Here is a 21,029-nt window from a genome sequence, read left to right as displayed (position 1 = left end):
ATCAACCAGCATTGTGGTGACCCCAAGAAAAATAGGACAGGCCAAAAGAAGAAGAAGGATAAGGCAAAGACTTTAGGTATTATTGGGGTAGATTTTTAGTTTTCCACTCTGGTATTCAGATTTGCTTCCCGTTATAGAGGCTGATTTACTTATGGGTAACACCAGGCCCAGAATTTAATGCTACCCCACCCCCACCCCCACCCCCACCCTCACCCTCCACAGGCAAGTTCTGAGGCAGAGGGAGAGTGTGAATTTGCATAGACGGGACTTCCTCTGGAATCCCGCTAGGCCCAACTGGTTGCGATTTCATGCTGGGGCGGGCAGGGCCTTGGATGGGAAACCCACCCTTGCCCTAATTAAGGCCCTTAAATTATGACATTGGCCACTTAAGGGCCTTATCCCCACCCCCCACCCCTCCCTCACAGCCTCAATTTTTGGGCTGGCAGGCAGATGACAGATCAGGGGGGCAAACCTGAAAACAAACAGAGCTCGATCTCGGGCAGGAAGCGATAGTGGTGGAGGGGTGGGAGTGCCTCCATGAGAAGCCCCCTTCTGACTGGTGGTGGCTTCTCCTTAAGAGATCCTTCCCTAAGGAGGTCCTCTAGACCTCCCCCTCTCCATCCCGGCCTATCTCCCGGTGCCCCAATTGCCGCCCTCGTGACGACCCCACCCCCCTCCCCCACCGGAAGGCCTTCCCTTACTGTCCTCACCCCAGGACCCCTGCCACTTACCTCACCTCTGGTTACCGGCACTTAGTTCCAGGCAGCTCTCTGCAGTGCCTCTTCCGGCCACTGCAGCGCTGTTCCTGGAGGGACTGGAGAGCTTCGGACCTAACTGATTGGCCAGCAGCTCTCCAAGGCAGGTCCTCCTTCCAGTGACAGACGAAAATCCTGTCTTTTTCCAATCAACACTCATTAGAGCATTAGAAATCATTAGAACTCATGAAATGGCATCGGGGCTGCAGGTGTCGGCAGGGATCTCTGCGGACTTTCCGGATCACGGAGGGTTTTAAAAACTCAGGCCCAGGTCATAAAGTTGAAAATCTATTCTATTCTCTGGTATTGTGGCAAAAATTATATTTTGTTTTAAATGTATTGATTGTACATTTAAAGGGAATACAGTGTACCAGATTATACTGATCCTTTTGTAATATAAATGCAAAATATTACTTTAAGTACTGTATGTGCAATGTGCTTCACTCCATGATACAAAGTAAATTAAGCCATATAATTTGTGGCATAAGCAACTCCAAAAGAACATAACCAACAGAAGGCTGGATAGTAAAATTAAAAGCAACATGGGAAGAAGGGCCTTAGGAGATTTGTGAATCAGTGAATTCAAACTCCGGGCTCCCACAAGTTATGACGTTCCAACTTTCTAAAATATCTGTTATAAAGTTTTTTTAAAAAAGGTGAAGCAGATTTTAATTCAAAGTGCTTGAAACGGTGAAACAAAATAGTGCTAGACATTCACAGCAGGCCTATCAGTATCAAAAGAAAATATAGGGCAGAATTTTGCCCTTGATGGGCAGGTGGGCAGCCAATCGCCACCACCGAAACGGGCCCCGCCACCATTTTAAGTGGGCGGGCCAATTAAGGTCCACCCAGCAGGCCACCCGATGGGAAGCACTATGCATTCCCTGTGCCGGGGGGGAGGGATTCCCCAACTGTCAGAGTGTGCTCTTGCGCGCATGCGTGTGAAAGAGCGCACATCTCCCTGAGACTAAGTGCTGCCTCAGGGAGAGCGCTGACAGTGTTTGTAACTTTAAAAATAGAACAATAAAAAAATGATTAACATGTCCCCCTCATATGACAATGTCACACGAGATGGGACATGTTAATAAATATCACAAAAACTTCATTAAACTTTTTTAAAACAGACATGAAACCTCATCCCCCCAGTGGATGAGGTTTCATGTTTTTTCAGAAGTCCGCCCAGGCTCCTGGCCTGCCCGCCAGCCTTAAGGTTGGACGGGCAGGGCCTTTAATTGGTTTAACTACCCTGTCAGTGACCTTAATTGACCATTGACATGTTGGCGGGCGGACAGCTGATTTCGCCCCCAGCTCACCGACAGAAAAACTCTGCCATAATATTTTGGGCAGAGATTCTTCATCAGAATTCGTATTTGTACCTTTGGAAAGGACTTGAAATGGAGATTTCATCCACCTATCTCAAATAAACATTAACGATTACATTACATTTTTCAAGGAAGTGCAAACATTCTCTTGATGTTCTGGGCAACATGCCCCTTTAACCAACATGACTGAAAAACAGGTTGATTGGCCATCGATCTCATCACTTTTTGTAGAATGATGTTAACTAAGAATTGGAATATAAAGCCAGTCTCAGTAACGATGACCATGAAACTCTCATCGATTGTTGTAAAAACCCAACTGGCTCACTGTGTCCCTTAGGATAGGAAATCTGCCATCCTTACCTCGTCTGGTTTATTTGTGACTCCCGACACACAGCAATGTGGTTGACTCTTAACTGCCCTTTGAAATGGCCTGACAAGCCACTTAGTTCAAGTGCAATTAGGGATGGGCAATAAATGCTGGCCTTGCCATTGATGCCCACATTCCATCAAAGAATAAAGAAAAAAAAAGTTTCTATTTGTGCCTACTTGCCTTTCTAAAATAATGAATTGGCTTTTAAACATAAAGATTTAGGGCACAGAAGAAGGCCAATCGGCCCATGGTGTCCATGCTGACTTTAATATGAAACACTTTGATTGTGAACAGTACTATATAAATGAAAGTGTATTTTTATATATTTTCAGCAGTGTTTTGTTTCTATTTCAAATGTTCAACATTTGTAAATTCTTTTGGGGTGAAACAACAACCTGAAGTCATGGAAGTTGATAAACAGCTTTGATGAGCATAGTTGAAAAGAAAGGCCTCAAAATTCAGTCTTCCAGATCAAAATTGGTTGGAGCTTTTATTTGCTATTTTGAGTATTAATATTTCTTTGGCTATCAGAAAATGCACATTGTAATTTTGTTGTAATGTTTTTCGTTTCTGATGCTGAATAATTCATAGTAGAAGTAAAGAACATCAGCAAATGCATTTTATTTGTGTTTAATGTGCAAAATTTTCTTTTTCTTTGTTTTGTCACAGCAATTGTACCATGTTATTGCATCCAAAACAGAAGGACTAAAAGGCTTGCAATATCTAAATAACTTAAACCAAAAACAATAATAAAAAGCATTAGATAAACAGCTTATCTTTTTCAATGAATTTGTGGCTCAGCAGTGGCACTCTTGTTTCTGAATCAAGAGGTTGTGAGTTCAAATTCCACTCCAGAGACTTGAGCACTTAATCTTGGCCAACAATCAAGGACAACACTTAAGGAGTGCTGCCCTGTTGGTGTTGCAATCTTTCAAATTAGGCATTAAACTGCCTTTGCAGGTGGATGTAAATGATAATGCTGCACTAATTGAGGAAGATGGAGGAGTTCTTCCAATGTACTAACAAACATAGTAACCCTCAGCAAACATCACTAAAACAGACTATGTGGTCATTATCTCCTTGCTGTTTGTAGGGCCTTGCTGATTGCAAATTGGCAATTCCTACACTACATTAGTCACTACACTTCATTGGGCATAAAATGCTTTGGGATATCCTGAGGCTGTGAAAGATGCTATATAAAGGCAAATTCCTTATTTTAGCTGGAAACTCAAAGCTTGCAGTTATTTGCAACCACTTTTCCAACATGTTTCATGCTTTTCAAAGTGAAGGATATTAATGCAGGGGGAATTTTGGACAACAATGTCAAAAGTGAGCACCTCCATGATTAGCCACGATATAAATAGTTGGAAAGTTAATCTCCCTTTACTCTTCAATAACAAAATGCTACATCCTTGGAGGAGCATCTCTGAGAGTGCAAGAGTATTTTTTTTCAATTCTCCCCACCTAATTTGGTTTCTCTGAATGTCATTATCAATTTAATAACATTTAATGCCAGATGGAGCCAGGTTTCTTTCCATGCACATGCATGTTAGGATTCAGACTAATTTATATAGATCCCATGCAGGTAACAAATAGAAGAGACGTCCATCAATCTGGGCTGAATGTTGAACTCAGGACTCAGAAGTAAATTAGCAGCGAGTAACCCACAAATCTCAGTTACCTTCCCTCCCTTCAATCTGCAGTCACCACTGTTAAAGGTATGAACTCTAGCAAATTTAAAGCCTTATTTACAATGGAGGCAGACTGGGGAGAGGGTTGAGTTATATCAACGATTAATCAGAAAAAGGTGTGAGTAGCAACAAGCGGTCAGCTCTTCCCCTCTATTACAGGAAATGTAAGTTGAGCTGTTTTCTGAGTTCACAATCATGAACCCGTCACCTCCCCTCGCTCCCTCAGAATTTTTGGCGCTGTGAGAAATGGGCAGGTAAGGTTCAGGTCTTCTGCCTCCCTATGGAGACCCATGGCAGCAATGGAGCTGGGCAATGGTGAGGTGGGCTAATCAGAAGGCTTGCCTCAGCTCCCTTGGATATTGTCCAGATTTTGGAGATGACTGTTAGGCTCCCTAGTCCTCGGACCTCATCTCTTCAACCCCCACCTACCCCATTTTCTCCCTGATAACCCCCATGTCCCTCTTTCCCCCTCTTACCCCCCCTATCCTCCATCCATGTCCCCCTATTCCCCAAACTCCCTCATATCTCCCATGCACTCTCATATCGCCCATGTCACTTACATGCCCTTTCCATGCCCGCCATGCATCCTCCCACCCATATGCCAAGTATCCATTTTGTACAGAACCAATGAGCATTGTCAAGTCTGCTGAACATTTGAAGTGTTCCTGAAACTTAGAACATAAGCAGAGGCTTTGGAAATATGCTTAAAAAAACCTACTCAGCTTACAACCTCTGATAAGTGTCAATCAGCTATATCCATTCATAGCATCAATGCCAGGACCTTTAATTCACTTATTTACTTGTGTAAATAAACACATAGGCATTGAAAAAACACATCAAAGAAAGAATAATATTACAAGGTAATAAAGATGTTAATGAAACAAAGCTTCCCTCTGCAGCTGTGTCAACATTGTCTGTTGAGCCAAGTATATTAGCCATTCTTGAAGCTTAACCAAGCATTTATAATAGGGTCATCTGGCAACTGTATCAACTAAAGCAGTTAGACCAAATAACCAGACATTTGTTTTTCCAGGTGGAAATGATGAAGGAGGCATTGAGATATGAGGGGACATGGATGGGGCATGGGGGAAAATGAGGAGACATTGGTAACAGCTTTTAAACTTAACTGTCAAAGGGGTTCCCAAATCGTCAGCAGGCCTCCCCCAACGTGCACAAATTCACTTACCTGGTGAGGTTCCCATAGGTTTCAGGAATCCACCCACCTTAACAAAAGCACCAAAGCCAGGGAAATTTGAATTTCCACCTTGGATTTAAATTGTACGCCTGACGTCACTTTAAGTGAATGTTGAGTCACAACCCGCTAAGAATCCCAACCTGCCATGATTCCCTCCATGATTCCTGACCTGATGAAAATGCTAGGCACGGGTATTGTCAGAGAAGTTCAAATTCGCGGCCCCGCACACCTTCACTTTGGCCCTCCCAACTCAGGTTTGCTCCAAGTCGGGAGACAAAATTTCAGCCATAGATTACTTCCAGAAAGTAAAAACCTTATATTCAAGAACACAGTTTTATAAGTTAATAGAGAGTGTGCAGTGTTCTGAGTCTTCAGCTCCCCACATGCCCTAAAGTTCTGCTCATCAAGTCATCTCCCAGAAGATGTGATGGGAGTAATTCTTTTGTAAGATAACGGTGGTACTACTATCTTAGAATGACATTTTTATGACTACCTTAAAATCTCTGCACTGTCTGTAGAAAATTTCATTTTCAGCTTAATTTAACAAATTTAAAATGGAACCATTATTAACAGCAGCAACAATTATACTTACAACAGACCCATTCGTTTCTCTATTGCAGCAAATTGTATGTCAAATTCCAGACCTTGACACTGCAGTGACCTAATCCAGCATGCCCACTGGCATCTTTCATGACTTTTCAATTGCAAAAATCTGTTCAAATGAAGCATTTCTATTACCAGTATGTCACTCTACATTTATTTGTCTATGTGTGCAGGTGCGAGGCCGAGGGCTGACTGGAAACCTACAATTTGACAACTATGGGCGTAGATCAAACTATACAATCGATGTTTATGAACTAAGACCTTCTGGGCCTCGGAAGGTAGGTTAAAATAAAACAGGTCTGTTTGTTAAGCAAACGATGATGTCTCAGATATTTAGCTTTGTTGAATTCAAAGATTTACAGGCGTTTTTTTTTAATCGGCTAATTTTCTCTCTTGGAGACATGGTGGATCTAGATTTAGGATGCTCACCAGTACCTTGCCAAAGTGATCATTATTCGCCCATCTATTCGCCTGTCCTGAGAATCACAAGCAATTTCTGCAATTTCTATCTCATTAGCTCTTTAAGAGAAAGATCAAAAGAAGTTGTTATTTCCTTTGCTTTGAAGTATTTTGGGTGGGAGGGTTCTTGTATCTTGGTTGTTGAAATTTGTTATCCATGGCATTAACTGAATCATCATTGTGCAACATTCATTCCCTGTGGTCTTGTGCTGCACAATGGGAAATAGAACTTTTTGCTCTGTGACTAGCCACACTGACTCAGACTATTTTCTTTGTGAAAGAAAAACAAAGTTAACAGTGATAAAGTTATAAATGTCAGACACATCCTAAAGGGGATAATATGACCCAGAACTTGGTAGCACTCTAGTTTCTGGTGCAAACTGAGCAGCATGTCAGAGATGTGTACACGAAAATGGAATTCTGAGGTTCACTCCAAATTGGGCTTCATCGCATAAAACTGGAGAGTTGCATCCAGATGCTTAATTGACACAATTCAGGACCCCAGTGCAGCTCCCCAACTGGAACCTTCTCAAAGTCAGCTGACCCGTATGCCATATGTGATCTTAGTTAAGTCCTTGTGTGTGTTAAGTCCAGGGGGGCAGGAAGGAGAACAGTGGAGGGTTTCAAGCACAAGCAGGCCATCTTGCTGTGAAAGCAAGAGAAGTTCTCAGATGTGTTGGGGGTTGTTGGGGGAAGGCGGTTATCAGGTGCAAGAAACTGTACCTGGAAATTGGTTCCCCACAGCATGACTTTTGAGACCAATAAACAGGCAAGGAATTGACCAGTTTTTTTTTTGATGTGTCTTACTGCAGTATGACATGGAACAGTCTTTACTTTCTGTCTCCGTATGTAATGCTCATCATGATTTCCTCCTTGAAACTTTGCTGCCAAGACCCTCAGCATGCTTCCTTTCTGCTGTTTCTGCTGCACAGCTTTCCCACAGTTATCCCCTTAGGGCTGTTGCCAGTAGATCCAACTCCCCAACTGTACCCTTTCTTAATACGTCTACAAGGCTCTCGACGTCATCATGGTTAACAGCAGTACAATTGCGATGAACATAAGCATTACAGAAACTTAGGTAGCCTATCACAGCTAGTGAAATGGCCCTAGATAAGATTCATGAATATGTTATTCCAGCATTTCCAGCTTGTTTACTAATTAAAATATGCTTAATTCTTAGTACATGACCTTGGTTCCTATGACTACATAGATAATAGCTGTAAAGTAATTAAAAGGCTTCTCAGACAAATAGCGCTTCACAGGCACTTGCCTTAAATAGCCTTCTGACATTCACGGAAAAGAGTGATCACTTTCGTAACTCAACAGTGCCCATCAAACTGTACCTCCAAAAGCATCAGTGCAATAAGGAGAAGATAGGTTTTAATTACTGTTGCAACTATTTAATCATCACCATCATATAGTCTAATGAAACATTACAGCAGAAAATAAATCTTGGCACCAGTGCTGCATTTCTAAAATGAAGGCTCTCAAATTACCCAATGGGATACTAGAAGGTGAATGGTTAAACGGGTTAATGCCACTGCTTAAACATTGAATAGACAAATTTCAAATGGAACACATGAAGCATTTCTCCTGTAATATCCACAGTATCATTTTAGAGCCTAAATATTGCGCTGAATTTTAACTGACTATGTTATTGCTTCTTCTATCTATTTCTGTAATTTTTCAAAATAATGTTTTTGTCTTTAAGCACTGAGCGTAGATGAGTCATTTGGAGGAGTTCTGGGGTGAGAAGGCTGAAATAACATGACTGCTAAAACATCCTGGGTTAATGACTAATTTGCTGTGTCAATTTGAATCCTTTGCACTGTCAAGCTCCCAATTCCTCCCAAGATAAAGTACTCACTTTTAACTATTCAAATAACCAACCTTTAATAATTAAGGACGCAAAGGCTTATCATAATTCTTTCAACCATTTGCCTTTTAATTCTGGCTTTATAGTACATAGCAATTGCTGGAGATCATCTCTCCCTGCACTACCGTAAAGATCTGCTAACAGCAAACATAAGTAGGAGCCTTAGTTGGCACAGTCAGCTGTTTATTCTTAATGGTTTCAGCAAAGGTTTCAGCCTGGCCATTAGGAACAGCCATGTGCTGATTGCATTGTTAGACCATACAGAGCTTCTACTGACATCAGGCAACATCAGCCTGGTTCTAACAGTCTTAATGTGAAGCAATTTTATATAGCCTCTAGCTGACTCCTTTTGGGCATAGGACAGCACCCCTTGAGACTAAGGCCCAGGTTTTCTTTTTGGAGTTGGGAATTGGAAGGCGATTTCGAATCTCGGTCACAAATCCATCCCTGACTGCAGCTTGCAGTGAAGTGCAATTTTCAAGGGGTCGGGGTCTTAATGACCCAGAGATGAGTCTGCCGCCCAATTAGTGGCCGGAGGTGAGTGGCAGGGTGTGAGGGGGCGGAGTGTCGGAATGGAGGCAGAACCATGGAAGCAGGATATGTTCTGTGGTCTTAAAACAATGAGAGGATCTTCATTTTCAAAGTGACCAGGGCACAGGGAGAGTTGTGACCCGGGATAGAGAAGGAAAAAGTTTATTACAAAGATTTTTTTACTGTTCCCTACTTCTTGGCCAAACTTTCACCTTTTTGCATTAAATGAAACTGTTTCAGCACTGCCACCCCTGTTCCTGCCAGTTTGTAGCTGGTCAGCTTCAGAGATCTCCTGAAGGTCATGCATTGCCATTAAAACCCTGGGAGCTCAGAAGATGAACTCTTATTGAGTTCTCTAATGACCTCAAGCTGCCCAATTAATGAAGTGGGCATCTACACTTTCCCGCCCGCTGCCCGGTCTGCCCCAGCTTTCTGGTTCCTCGGGAAAATCGTCAGAGTCTGGAAGGGAGGTGGTATGCCACATGCCGCCAGTACCATTTTTTTTTTGCCGTTCTGCCTCCAGTCTGTCCAATTCAGGATTGGAAAATTCTAGCCTAAGGCTCAGGTTGAAATATTCACATTATCTAACATGGAACAGGTAAATAAATAGTATCCAATACCTGACAGACATTCTGAACAGTCATTTGGTTTTACTACTTGATCGTTTGAAGTTTTATTAAGCAGCAAATTCCCCTTTTTCTGTGTTATTCACTTTGATTCATTCAAATTACTGAATGCTTTCATTATTTTTAAAGTAAAAAATATGATTAATTATCAAAATTATTCTGAATTTTGTAATTCTTGACATATCAAAACTGCTAAGGTGCTTCTCCTGAGCTATCTCTTAGCACAGAATCAATCAAAAGGGAGAAAAATGAGCCCAGTCAAAAGGACTACAAAGAAACATTGGCCTTGTCAAAGAGACATTGACAATTGGTCCTCACTCACAGGTCTGACCCACATGTGACATCCCAGACATACAAGTGCCAGTCAAAACATTTTGGGGAGTTTCTTTGCCAGCCTAATTAAGGTTTCATTGGAAAAGAATATTACTATAGAGGGAAAACTTTCAATGCCTCCTTTTCACACATATAAAACTCCTTTTCAGATCAGGCATTCACTGGAGAGACACTGTTGGATCAGTTGGTGAATGTCTCCATTGAATTAAAAGGGGCTTGATTTCTTTTCATTGCTGGATACTGACCCAAATCTGTCAATCATGTAGTAACCTATTGTTTACAAAGTATAGAGCAGTAAACAACAAGCCACTGTAAGAGTGTCATCCAAACCAAAAGAATCCAAACTGGTCCAAATATCCACTTTCAATGATACAAAAAAACAAAGAACCAGGCAAAACTTTGCTCTGTAACTGTGTTTCCAGTTTTTTTTAACACCTAGTGTGGAACAGAGCCATATGGCTAGCAAGGGTCCCAGGTTTGATTCCTTGTCTCTGTTAATTGATCACCCATGGAATATTGATAGAAGTGACATATTCCATCCAATGCCTCAGGGCTAGGTTGGGGAAAAGACAAGCAGGGTACCTGGCATTGATCACTATCCCCTATTCCTTGCTGTATGATAGAATTGTGTGGGAAGTGTGTGTAGTGGAAGTTGTAATATTTAATTATTCAATTGTTCACTGTTTGTGTGTGTATTCTCTGTGTGCTGTTATGGTTAGAGGAACAGAAACTAAACTGAAGCAAGAAACTGTAAGAATGAGCGCAAACATTTTAAAGCATTGTAAATAAAACTCCAGGACACATTGAAATTGGTGTGTGTCATCTCTGCATATCTCTGAGGCACAACACACAACATCTGGTGATGAAGATGGAGAAAGTTTGAAATTTATTGGCTCCAGCAACTTTCTTTTCCCCAGGAGATCCATCCATGCTATGGGATCAATGGATTTCAGGGTTCCAGACTTACTTGATCGCGATAGGTATGGACGGTCCACAGGTAGCAGCAATTGGCAAGAAGCCAATACTCATACATTACCTTGGAGCAGAAGGCCAGCATATATTTGAGCAGCCAACAGAAAATACGTGTATATTTGGTACAGCTGTAAGGGGCTCTCAGAAAATTCTTCAGGTCAAGAAAAGTGTGATGATCAAACGATATGCATTTTGCCAGAGGTGGCACAGAGCCCATCATGGTCATATACATTCAAAAATGTGCCCAAATCACAGAGGTGCTCATAGATTCACAACACAATGCCCAGCTGAAGGGAAAAAGTTCAACTCATGCTTAAAGTGGAACCACTTCACAAATATGTGCGGGTTGTTGAAGAAGAGGGCTTCATTGGTTTGACACATGGAGAAGTCTCTTCTTGAGGGTGAGGTACGGCATGTGTGTACCATCAGGATGGTACGGCACCAGGTCATTTTAAGAATTGCTCAATCGCAATTGTGGGCATCTCAATGTGGAGAATTTTCCCCCCCATCGGGGGGTTGTGCAGGGACAGGTGGGGGCGAGCGCGGACATGATTGGCGCCTCCGATTGGGTCCATGCCGCCATTTTCCATGCAAAGGCCAATTAAAGCCCGCCTACTGTGACGTGTGCCCGGAAGCGCTGTGCGCTCCCTGTATGGGCGAGGAGGGTTTCCTGAGTTGGGGCATGCATGCAAAAGAGCGCACAAATCTCCCTGAGGCACAGAGCTGCCTCAGGGAGATTAGTTTACGTTTTAAAAATTTAAATAAAGAAAAAGAATTTTAATACATGTCCCCTCATGTGACAGTGTCACATGAGCTGGGACATGTCAATGAATTTTTATAAAAATTTTAATTCAGTGGATGAGGTTCCATGAAAAATACGAAGGCTGCCTGGGCTCTTCGTCTGCCCACCAACCTTAAGGTTGGAAGGGCAACTCAGTTTATTAGTTTAATTAGTTTTTAAATGGCCTTAATAGGCCTTTGACAGTTCAGTGGGCACGCAGCCAGCCGAACTGAAAATCTAAATGGCACGCGGTGACATCAGGACGCACGCCCGACATAATCCCGCGTCATTTTACACCTTGGCGAGCAGGCCCTGCCCCTGCTCACTGAGCCAAAAGTTCTCCCCAATGTCTCTCCTCGTTGATGTTGCTGCTAAAGTATCTATATTGAGCGACAAACTCTACCATCATTATTTTGCACAACTTTCTCTCAGTCTTGTGACAGTCTTCTAGATTATGATGACTTTATCATTCCCGTTTTGGGAATGATCACAGTTCCAGTGCATGACAAAAAAAATCATCCTAGACAGGTTCATGTTCTATGTAGCCAAAGGCAGAAGTCTCATGGGGGTAAACCTGTTCAATAAGCTTGGCTTCAAACTTGCAGACCCCACCAGAGCACACATTAACGTGATTGATGACGGAGACTATGCACAACACTAGTCCCTGTTTACTGGATTTGGGGAGATTAAGGGGTGCTGTCATGCTCCTCACGTTGGCACATCAATTCCACCAGTTTCACAAGTGTTTGCAATCTATGCCAAAGGATCAAAGGAGTAAAAATGACTTGAAGCACATATGGATATTGAACCTAGTCATTGTGCAATGTGAAAAATGATGAACTTAGACTATGCATCAACCTTGATGGGGTCACCAAAGCTATCATTCCAGACAAGTATCCGCTTCCTACAACCCGAGAACCATCGGCATCATTCCATGACTCCATAGTCTTCACAATAGCTCATGCAATGGAGCTATCTTCAAAGACCATGAGCAGAGCAAAGCTGATACCTTAAAGCTTTTGTTACTCATGAAGGTGTTTCAGTACTGCAATTTATATGGATTAGGTTCAGCACCTAATGCGTTCCAGAAGATTGTTTTATCAGTCTTGTCAGATGTTGAGGGGGTGATCAATTATTCAACAATGTTGTTGTCCATGGGACAGACAAAGCAGACACGATCACTGGTTATCAGTGGTACTCACTCAACTCGCACAACACAATTTGATGCTCAACAAGGGCAAATGCACATTCCCGGCATCCTAGGTTGACTTTCTATGGTTTAGAGTGATAGCAACAGGAGTAAAGCCTACACACAACAATGTTAAAGCCATTCATGCACTTTCTTCCCCATCTAACATGAAAGAGTTGACATTGTTCCTCAATACTATCAATTTTTATCACAAATTTGTTTCTAAGTACAAAGAGATCACAGAGCCACTTCGCAAGCTACTGCACAAAGATGCACAATGGGAATGGACAATCGCACATCAAAAAGTGTTTGATAGATTACAGACAAAGATAGCATCTCCGCCAGCCCTCCCATATTTCAACCCACATGCGGAAACGTATGCCACAACAATCAGGCAATGCAATTGGAACTGTGCTCTCGGTACACTGAAGGAAGTGAATGACCAATTGCTTATGAGTCATGACTGTTGTCAGAAACCTAACTCTACTGGAGAGCGAGAAGCACTAGCCAACATCTATGCTTGGGATCATTAGCCCAGGTATCTCTATGGTAGAAAGTTCGCTCTTCTCACTGATCACACATCGCTGTTTGTGGAAGTTTGCTGTTTGCAAATTGGCTTCCATATTTCCTACAATGGTGACTACATTCAAAAGTACTTAAATGGCTTTAAAGCATTTGGGATGCATGGTGGTCTTGAAAGGCACAATATGAATACAAGTCTTTTTTTAATCAGTGTTATGCTTTATCCAGTTACTTCTCTTGCTTCAAAATGCATCTAAAGTAGTTAGTATCTAGAGATTGCAATAATTCAAATGATCTTCTATCTGGGAATAGCAAATATTTTTTGCCTTCAGTATACCCTTAAGAAAGCTGGGGGCACAAATGTAATGGACCCTCCAGCAAGTACATCAGTGTATGTGATGTTCAACTTAAAAAAATTGTTACAAGAGCAAACCATCTGGATTTACCAGATGGATGGTAATGAACTGTGGAACAGGACTGCAGTCAGGGGTCTTCTTTATCATTTTTAATTTTAGCTTCCTGCGCTGTTTCATCCACAGGGGAAAATCTAACTCTTATACTTATTACTAAAAATCTAGGGATAACTTCCTGTGTTCCTGTTCAGCAGGCTTGTGCCCTCACAGCGCATATTGTAAATTCAGGCATGTGCTGCACTCATATTCAGAAGAATATAGACAGTACACTCTAGAATTTATGAAATATACTCTCAGCAGGTGAAGCTCCTACCAGGAGCCCAAAGTTGAAAAATGACATCTAATCTGTGAAGTTAAAGCCTCAACATTATCTAGGAACTTAGCCTTTTAAACCAAGTGAAATACCAATTATCAAAAAAAAGAAAAGACAAAGGCACTGTAATATCAGATTAGTTATGTCCATCCATCTATACTTCTCATATGTACTAGCCAAAAAATACTCCTGTATTAATCAGTCAAATGAGTGGATAGAGGCTTGTTGCTTATAACTCCAAGCTATAAATTGATTTACAGGCTCAAATTTCCAATTTTGGTACACCCTTTGGTGAGATGTTTTCCCAAGTAACATGCAGGAGAAAAAAAAATACATTTGTGTGTGTCTGCAGGTGTGTAGTCGGTAATGGGTTGTTGGGGACACTATCTTATTTATAGGTTCCTATTGTACTTTGTGAGAGGATAAGGTATCAATGTAACAAAAAGCAATTGGCATGAAAGAAGACTAAACAATCTTCCATAGCATTGGAAATGGAAGCTGACATATCGTCATCAGATGAAGGAGAGATAAAGGGAAAACTGCACCAGAGCCTTCAGATATAATTGAATTTCAACTTATAAGTTCTAATTTAGTCCCTATTTTAAAGACATACATTCTGTGCTTATTTTGTTATTGTTATGATTTTACAACAACAACAAAATTTGTATTTTATAGCATCTTTAATGTAGAAAAATGTCCCATGGCACTACATAGACAAAATGGATGCCAAGACAAAGAAAGAGATATTAGGAGGTGTAATCAAAGAATTTGCCAAATGTATGCATTTTAAGGAATTTCTTTAGCAATTAGAGGAAAGTGCAAAGTTAGAGGACTTCATGAAGAAAATTCCAGGTCATGGGGCTTAGGCTGAAGGCATAGCCACAATATGGGGTGGAAGAAATTAGTTTGCGCAAGAAGCCGAAATCAGAACAATGGGGATATTTTTGAGGTTGTCAGAAGTTACAGCAATAGGGAAGGGCTAGAGCCATGAAAGGATTTGAACACAAGGATGGTAATTTGAAATTAGAGGCATTTGGCCCCAAGGTCAAGGTAAATTATCAACGACGTGATCAGGCCCTTTTCCCTCAAGGGATCAACATGTTATAAAAACAAAAACTTATTCACTGACCACATCAAAGATAGATAATCTTTTCACTGCCTTTAAAACTGTCAGTCAAAATGTAAACACAGCTCCCTGCTGAAATAAGTGGTTCAGAAGTGCTTGAAACACAGCCATAATGGGTTCAGCTATCAAAAAACCCTTGGAAATCTAAACAATGGACTCCATTGAGATTGAAAAATTAGATGGCCTTTTTTGAAAGCTACACCAGATGTCCTTTCAATCAACGAGATGTCCTCCCAGTGGGAAAAGTACTCTATTGTATCTTAACATTTAAACAATGCTAGTCAATATAATGGTCAACTTACCTTTCAGGAGAGAGCCCTATGATGAATCATTGCAGTTAAAACACATCTACATTATAATACAGCATTTAATAGTGACATTTCAAGTTGTCAAAACATTTAACACATACTTGTCAGAATACTCGTGACTCCTCAGCCAACTTCCCCTGGTGACCATGAGTTCTGCAACGAGGCAAGCTTTTTAATGGTTTCCAAAACCCACACGAAAATAGCAAGTGGGAAGAAATTCAAACTTCCTATTGGACTCACAATGAAAACCTCGACCTCTGAGGAGGCCATGCAGGGTTGTGATCCAAAGCCTTTCCGACCAGCGAAAATGCCACCCAAAAATTACACAGGGTCAGGAAAGGAGAGAAAATTTGTTTTTGCAATCCAAAACTTCAAGATTTCAGGTTCCCCGACCCCATTTCCACCACTATTGGAAGACGAAAATCTGTCACCTTTGGGTAAACAGAGAAATAAAATTGTTTGAAGTTACACAGGAGTTTCTCTGCATTTCAGGCAGAGAAGCTGCAAATAGAAAGTCCAGACACTACAGCATCACATCAGGAATTACTTTGTTGACAAGAACTATGAAGACATAAAATTTTTTCTTCATTATAGAAAGTCCCTGGCCCAGACTTTCCACTAGGTTGTACCGGTATTTTCAGTGGAATTCAATGCAGGCTTGAGGGGCCAAATGGCCTACTCCTGCTCCTAATTTGCATGTTTGTATGTATGTTCGTATTGTTATCATCACAGCCAATGTTAATTGCTGCACAAACCAAATCCCAGAGGGAAACTTGGCTTTCAGTCCATACTCTTTTCTTTGTATTCTGAAAATGAGAAGAAGCCGTACTGAACTCAGTAGTAAGAGGTCCAGTAACATTTTTGGGGTTTTAATAGTTAAAAGTAAAAGTTTTATTAACAAAAATAAAAGAAAACTTAAACACAGAAGATTACAGTTACACAGTTATAAATTAGTCTTACAAAACATTCCCCCAAAAAGACTCTCTACTTGGTCAGACCCACAAATAAATACCTTCCAGGCAACATTCCCTTTTAGATGTTAAACTATAAATATCCAGTAATATTATTGAAGGCAAACTGCTGTAGCTTTAATAGAGAGATACCACATGCCCTCTTAACTCTTTTCCACTCTCCTGTGGGAATCTAAACTTCAGAATAAAGCTGCTTTTTTGCAGCCCAGGACTTTTCTGGCTTGATAGGATGGCTGATTCAAATCTGCATCTTCCCCTCAGCCCAGAGCCCCCGCTCCCAACTCAACTGCAGCTCAACAGCTCACCAAACCACAGCTCCCAGCTAATTCTAATTCTAAAATACATTTTTTCCTCTTTCATCTCAGATTCCATTGTTCATACATTTCTTTGAAACTCAAATCCTTCCAAATATAAAAACTTCCATGTCTCTATTTTGTCTATGCTTTTGGATCAATAAAATACAATATCCCACTTCAGTTTACCAATAGAATTCTTGCAAGATGCAAAGATGTTTCTTGTTACCTCTGACTTCCCTTTGATATTCGTACAAACTCTCAAATTATCTAAAAAATGCAAATATTAGATCTAATCTATTCACTTATACCTCAAACCTAACACCTCTATGCTTTTCATGTTTTAAACCCACTTGGCAACCTGTCTGCTATTAATCTCTGCCCAGCTTAATTAAATCATACAAACATAGGCACACACTGCCTTCATCATAGTACAACACAATATTCCCCAAAAATATTTTTAAAATAACATCCATTTCTCACAGTATGTATGTTCATAATTTCCCCAAAATTGACTAAACCATCACAAAAGACTGAGGAATTTCAAGTGCAAATTATCACTTGCAGAAATTGAGTCCCCATCATCTTTTGCACCCACAGCACTGGCTCCAAGTCTGATTTAATCACTATGGCCAGTTTCTGCTATTTGAACCCACTTGCAGGCCTTCGACGAGGCTCTTAAAATTAAATTGAGTTTTTTAGCTGCAAACGCTCTAGTGGACACTTTTAAAAAGCTTTTCAATATGAAAGAATATTTAATTTACCAATAAACTGAACAGTGGACTCCATGAAACTAGTAAATAATTCTTGATAGTTTGTGAAAGTAATTTTCAATTATTTAAAATGGGGTTACTCACTGGTGGTATACCAGGCGCTCTGATGAGAAGTGCTTATTTTTTGTGATAAGCACATTTTCCCTATTATTAATACTGGTTACCATTTTTAAATATTCCAGGAATGTTTTTAATGTAAAAAAATTCTAAAATGTTGTCCAATTACAATGCTTCACAGAAGATCTTGTATTTGGTGATATGCAAATAGTTTGAGTGGAAATTTGAACAAAAAGTTCAATGTGGAAAATAGCTCAATTTTGAGCGCAATTTGTAACTTGATAGACAATTGTGCACAGAGTGGAAACTCTACCCCACATGTGGATGCTGCATGAGTTAAAAGCTTATACTAAGATTTTTGAGAATTTTATGTCATGAGTCTGTTAAAAATGGAAGGCAATCAAAGTAAGAGAAATCCACATAAATCAGTTTCCATTTCCCAAGTTGCCATTAATACTCTCCCCCACTGCAATGTCCACCTACTTCTAGCTCCGTAATTCAAGTGACTATTAGCAAAGGAGAACTTGCATTTATAAAACACCTTTCAGAATCCCAGGATGTCTCAATATACTTTTAAGTTATTTTCAAATGCAGTCACTGTTATAGTTCAAGGAAACACAGCAGCCAATTTGTAAACTGCACAATCCCACATACAACAAAACAAACAAGTGAAGAAGGCAATCAGTGGGCATACCTCCGCCACACTGTGTTATCTCAATGTTATTACATTACACAACACTTTTCTGAGGCTTTTCCCTGTCTGGTTTATGCTAACTACAAAGTTGAAAAAATAAATCTTTTTATTTAGAACTTCCATCTCACTGAACAGGCTTCAGGCCAATCCATATCCGATATCCTGCTCTGAAAATTCTGCTCACATTTTGACAACTGTGGCAGATTCCACCACTGCAGCTGAGACAATCACAATATTTTAAAACGATCAACAACATTCTAAATAAAACAACCCACAACATTTTTTTTAAAAAGTCAATTTGCCCTATGTCCCAATGTCCTTTAAAAAATTTCAGGATCCAGCTGCGGATCTGCACTTTCAACAAAAGCTAATGAATTCTTTCTTGGGCCATAACATATCTGTGTACCAAGTTTTGTTTAAATCCGTCCACTTTTGCTGTCTCCTTGAGTGGCAGAGATCATAAATGACCAAATATTCTGTTTTTGTGATTTTAACTGAGAGATAAATATTGGTCAGGACACCAAGAAATCTCCCCTGTTTTCTTTCAAATAGTGCCATGGGATCTTTTACATCGCTTGAAGGGTGTGTCCTATAAAAGATGGCATCTCTGATACAGCAGCATTTTACTGAAATGTCGGTCTAGATTATATGCTTAAGGCTAGAAACTTCAGGTTAGCGTGTGGGGGCGAGCCCCACATGCCGATGCATAAAATGACGTGCGATGACTTCAGCCATGCATCCCGACGTCACCGCATGTCATTCAGATCTTCAGTTCGGCGGGCAAGCACCTGAATCAGTTGTGTGCCGACTGAACTGTCAAAGGCCTATTAAGGCCATTTAAATGTCAATTGAAGGAATTAACAGAGCTGCCCGTCCAACCAACTTAAGGTTGGCGGACAGGTGAAGAGCCCAGGCACCTTCGCATTTATCATGACACCACATCCACATGCGGGATGAGGCTTTATGAAGGTTTTTAAAGTGCAATAAAAAATTTTAATAAAATTCATAGACACGTCCCAACTCATGTGACACCGTCAGATGAGGGGACATGTCTTAAATATTTTTTTCTTTATTTAAATTTTTCTAAATCAAACTAATCTCCCTGAGGCAGCTCTGTACCTCAGGGGGATATCTGTACTATAGTGCAGGCCCCGACTCAGCCTACTACCTCCGCCCGCACAGGGAGTGCTCAGTGCTTTAGGGTGCAAGTCACACTAGATGGGCCTTAACTGGCCCTCCCATGTAAAAAGGTGGTGTGCAGCCGATCATGGGTGGCGATCGGCTGCACACCCGCTCCCGCCCACCAACACCATCACACCCCCCCCCCCCACCACCACCACCACCACCACCACCCCAGATGGGGGAGAAAATTCTCCCCTAAGTCTCTGTAATAAGGCCTGAACCCACAACCTTGTAACTGAGAGGTAAAAGCTCTACACCTGAGTAAAGGCCAACATCAAAGAAACCATGAAGATGTCATAATAAGGAGCCACACTGGCAAGCACCAAGACTTGACAAACTCCAATTGTGAATAACCAGAAGTATTTAGCTCAGGCTACTACCATTGGGCATTGCAAATGTCCTGACTTAGCTACAAGATTATTGAGTATCTTTTTGGTCTTGTAAGTTAATTAGTATAATTGTAATTGATCACTAAATTGATTCTCTTGCCAATGTTCAATAGGCTTCTTTTGTGGCTGGGGAGGAGTTGGTGTGGTGGGCAGGCATGCATGAGCTTGAGATGTTTAATGAACTCAACAAGGTCTGTCAAGCTATCCTATGACACATAATATATGGAAACTCCCTGCAAAAATATCCCAGCCCTTTCCCCAAAGCCTAAGCAGAACCTTTAAAAACAAAGGTAATCCTTTCTTAAAGAAAAAATAACTTATTTTTAACTAAATAAAGGCTGAAATTTTTCAGGACCTTTGAGAATGGACTTGGAGGGTGGGAAGCTGGCAAAATGTAGTGAGAAGGCATCAGGTGGCAAGCCCAATGACTTCCCACTGCCATGCCATTTTGCAATGGCAGAAAAGTTGCCTGGAGCCTAATCAAGCCACTTAAGTGGTCAATTAAGGACCTCTTCCCATCTTCCCTGGCATTTTACCAGTGGTAGGAGGGCCTCCACAGAATGGGGAGACTGCCTGTTAAATACTGATCCAAAAACAAAAATACCTGGAAAAACTCAGCAGGTCTGGCAGCATCTGCGGAGAGGAACACAGTTAACGTTTCGAGTCCGAATGACCCTTCAACAGAACTAAGTAAAAATAAAAGAGAGGTGAAATATAAGCTGGTTTAAGGGGGGGTGGGACAAGTAGAGTTGGATAGAGGGCCAGTGATAGGTAGAGATAACCAAAAGATATCACAGACAAAAAGACAAAGAGGTGTTGAAGGTGGTGATATTATCTAAGGAATGTGCTAATTAAGGATAGAAAGCAGGACAAGCAAGGTACAGATAGCCCTAGTCGGGGTGGAGTGGGGTGAAGGAATCAAAAAAGGCTAAAAGGTAGAGATAAAACAATGGATGGAAATACATTTAAAAATAATGGAAATAGGTGGGAAAAGAAAAATCTATATAAATTATTGGAAAAAAGGCGGTGAATTGGAAAGGGGGTGGGGATGGAGGAGAGAGTTCATGATCTAAAATTGTTGAACTCAATATTCAGTCCGGAAGGCTGTAACGTGCCTAGTCAGAAGATGAGGTGCTGTTCCTCCAGTTTGCATTGAGCTTCACCGGAATAATGCAGCAAGCCAAGGACAGACATGTGGACATGAGAGCAGGGTGGAGTGTTGAAATGGCAAGCGACGGGGAGGTCTGGGTAATGCTTGCGGACAGATCGAAGGTGTTCTGCAAAG

General features: G+C 41.1%; 1 protein-coding gene across 1 annotated transcript in view; it reads left to right on the top strand.

Annotated features, from left to right (window-relative positions):
• gria3b (glutamate receptor, ionotropic, AMPA 3b) overlaps positions 1–21,029 on the top strand; it is a 502,427-nt gene that overhangs the window by 304,519 nt on the left and 176,879 nt on the right. Inside the window, exon 9 of the mRNA XM_041195164.1 lies at positions 6,110–6,214. Within this exon, the coding sequence (XP_041051098.1) occupies positions 6,110–6,214 (105 nt within the window). The remainder of the gene's footprint in view (positions 1–6,109; positions 6,215–21,029) is intronic.

Source organism: Carcharodon carcharias, chromosome 9 (assembly GCF_017639515.1).
Source record: "Carcharodon carcharias isolate sCarCar2 chromosome 9, sCarCar2.pri, whole genome shotgun sequence".
Lineage (NCBI taxonomy): Eukaryota > Metazoa > Chordata > Chondrichthyes > Lamniformes > Lamnidae > Carcharodon > Carcharodon carcharias.
Note: the sequence above shows the minus strand (reverse complement) of the source record. Positions and strands in the feature narration are given on the sequence as shown.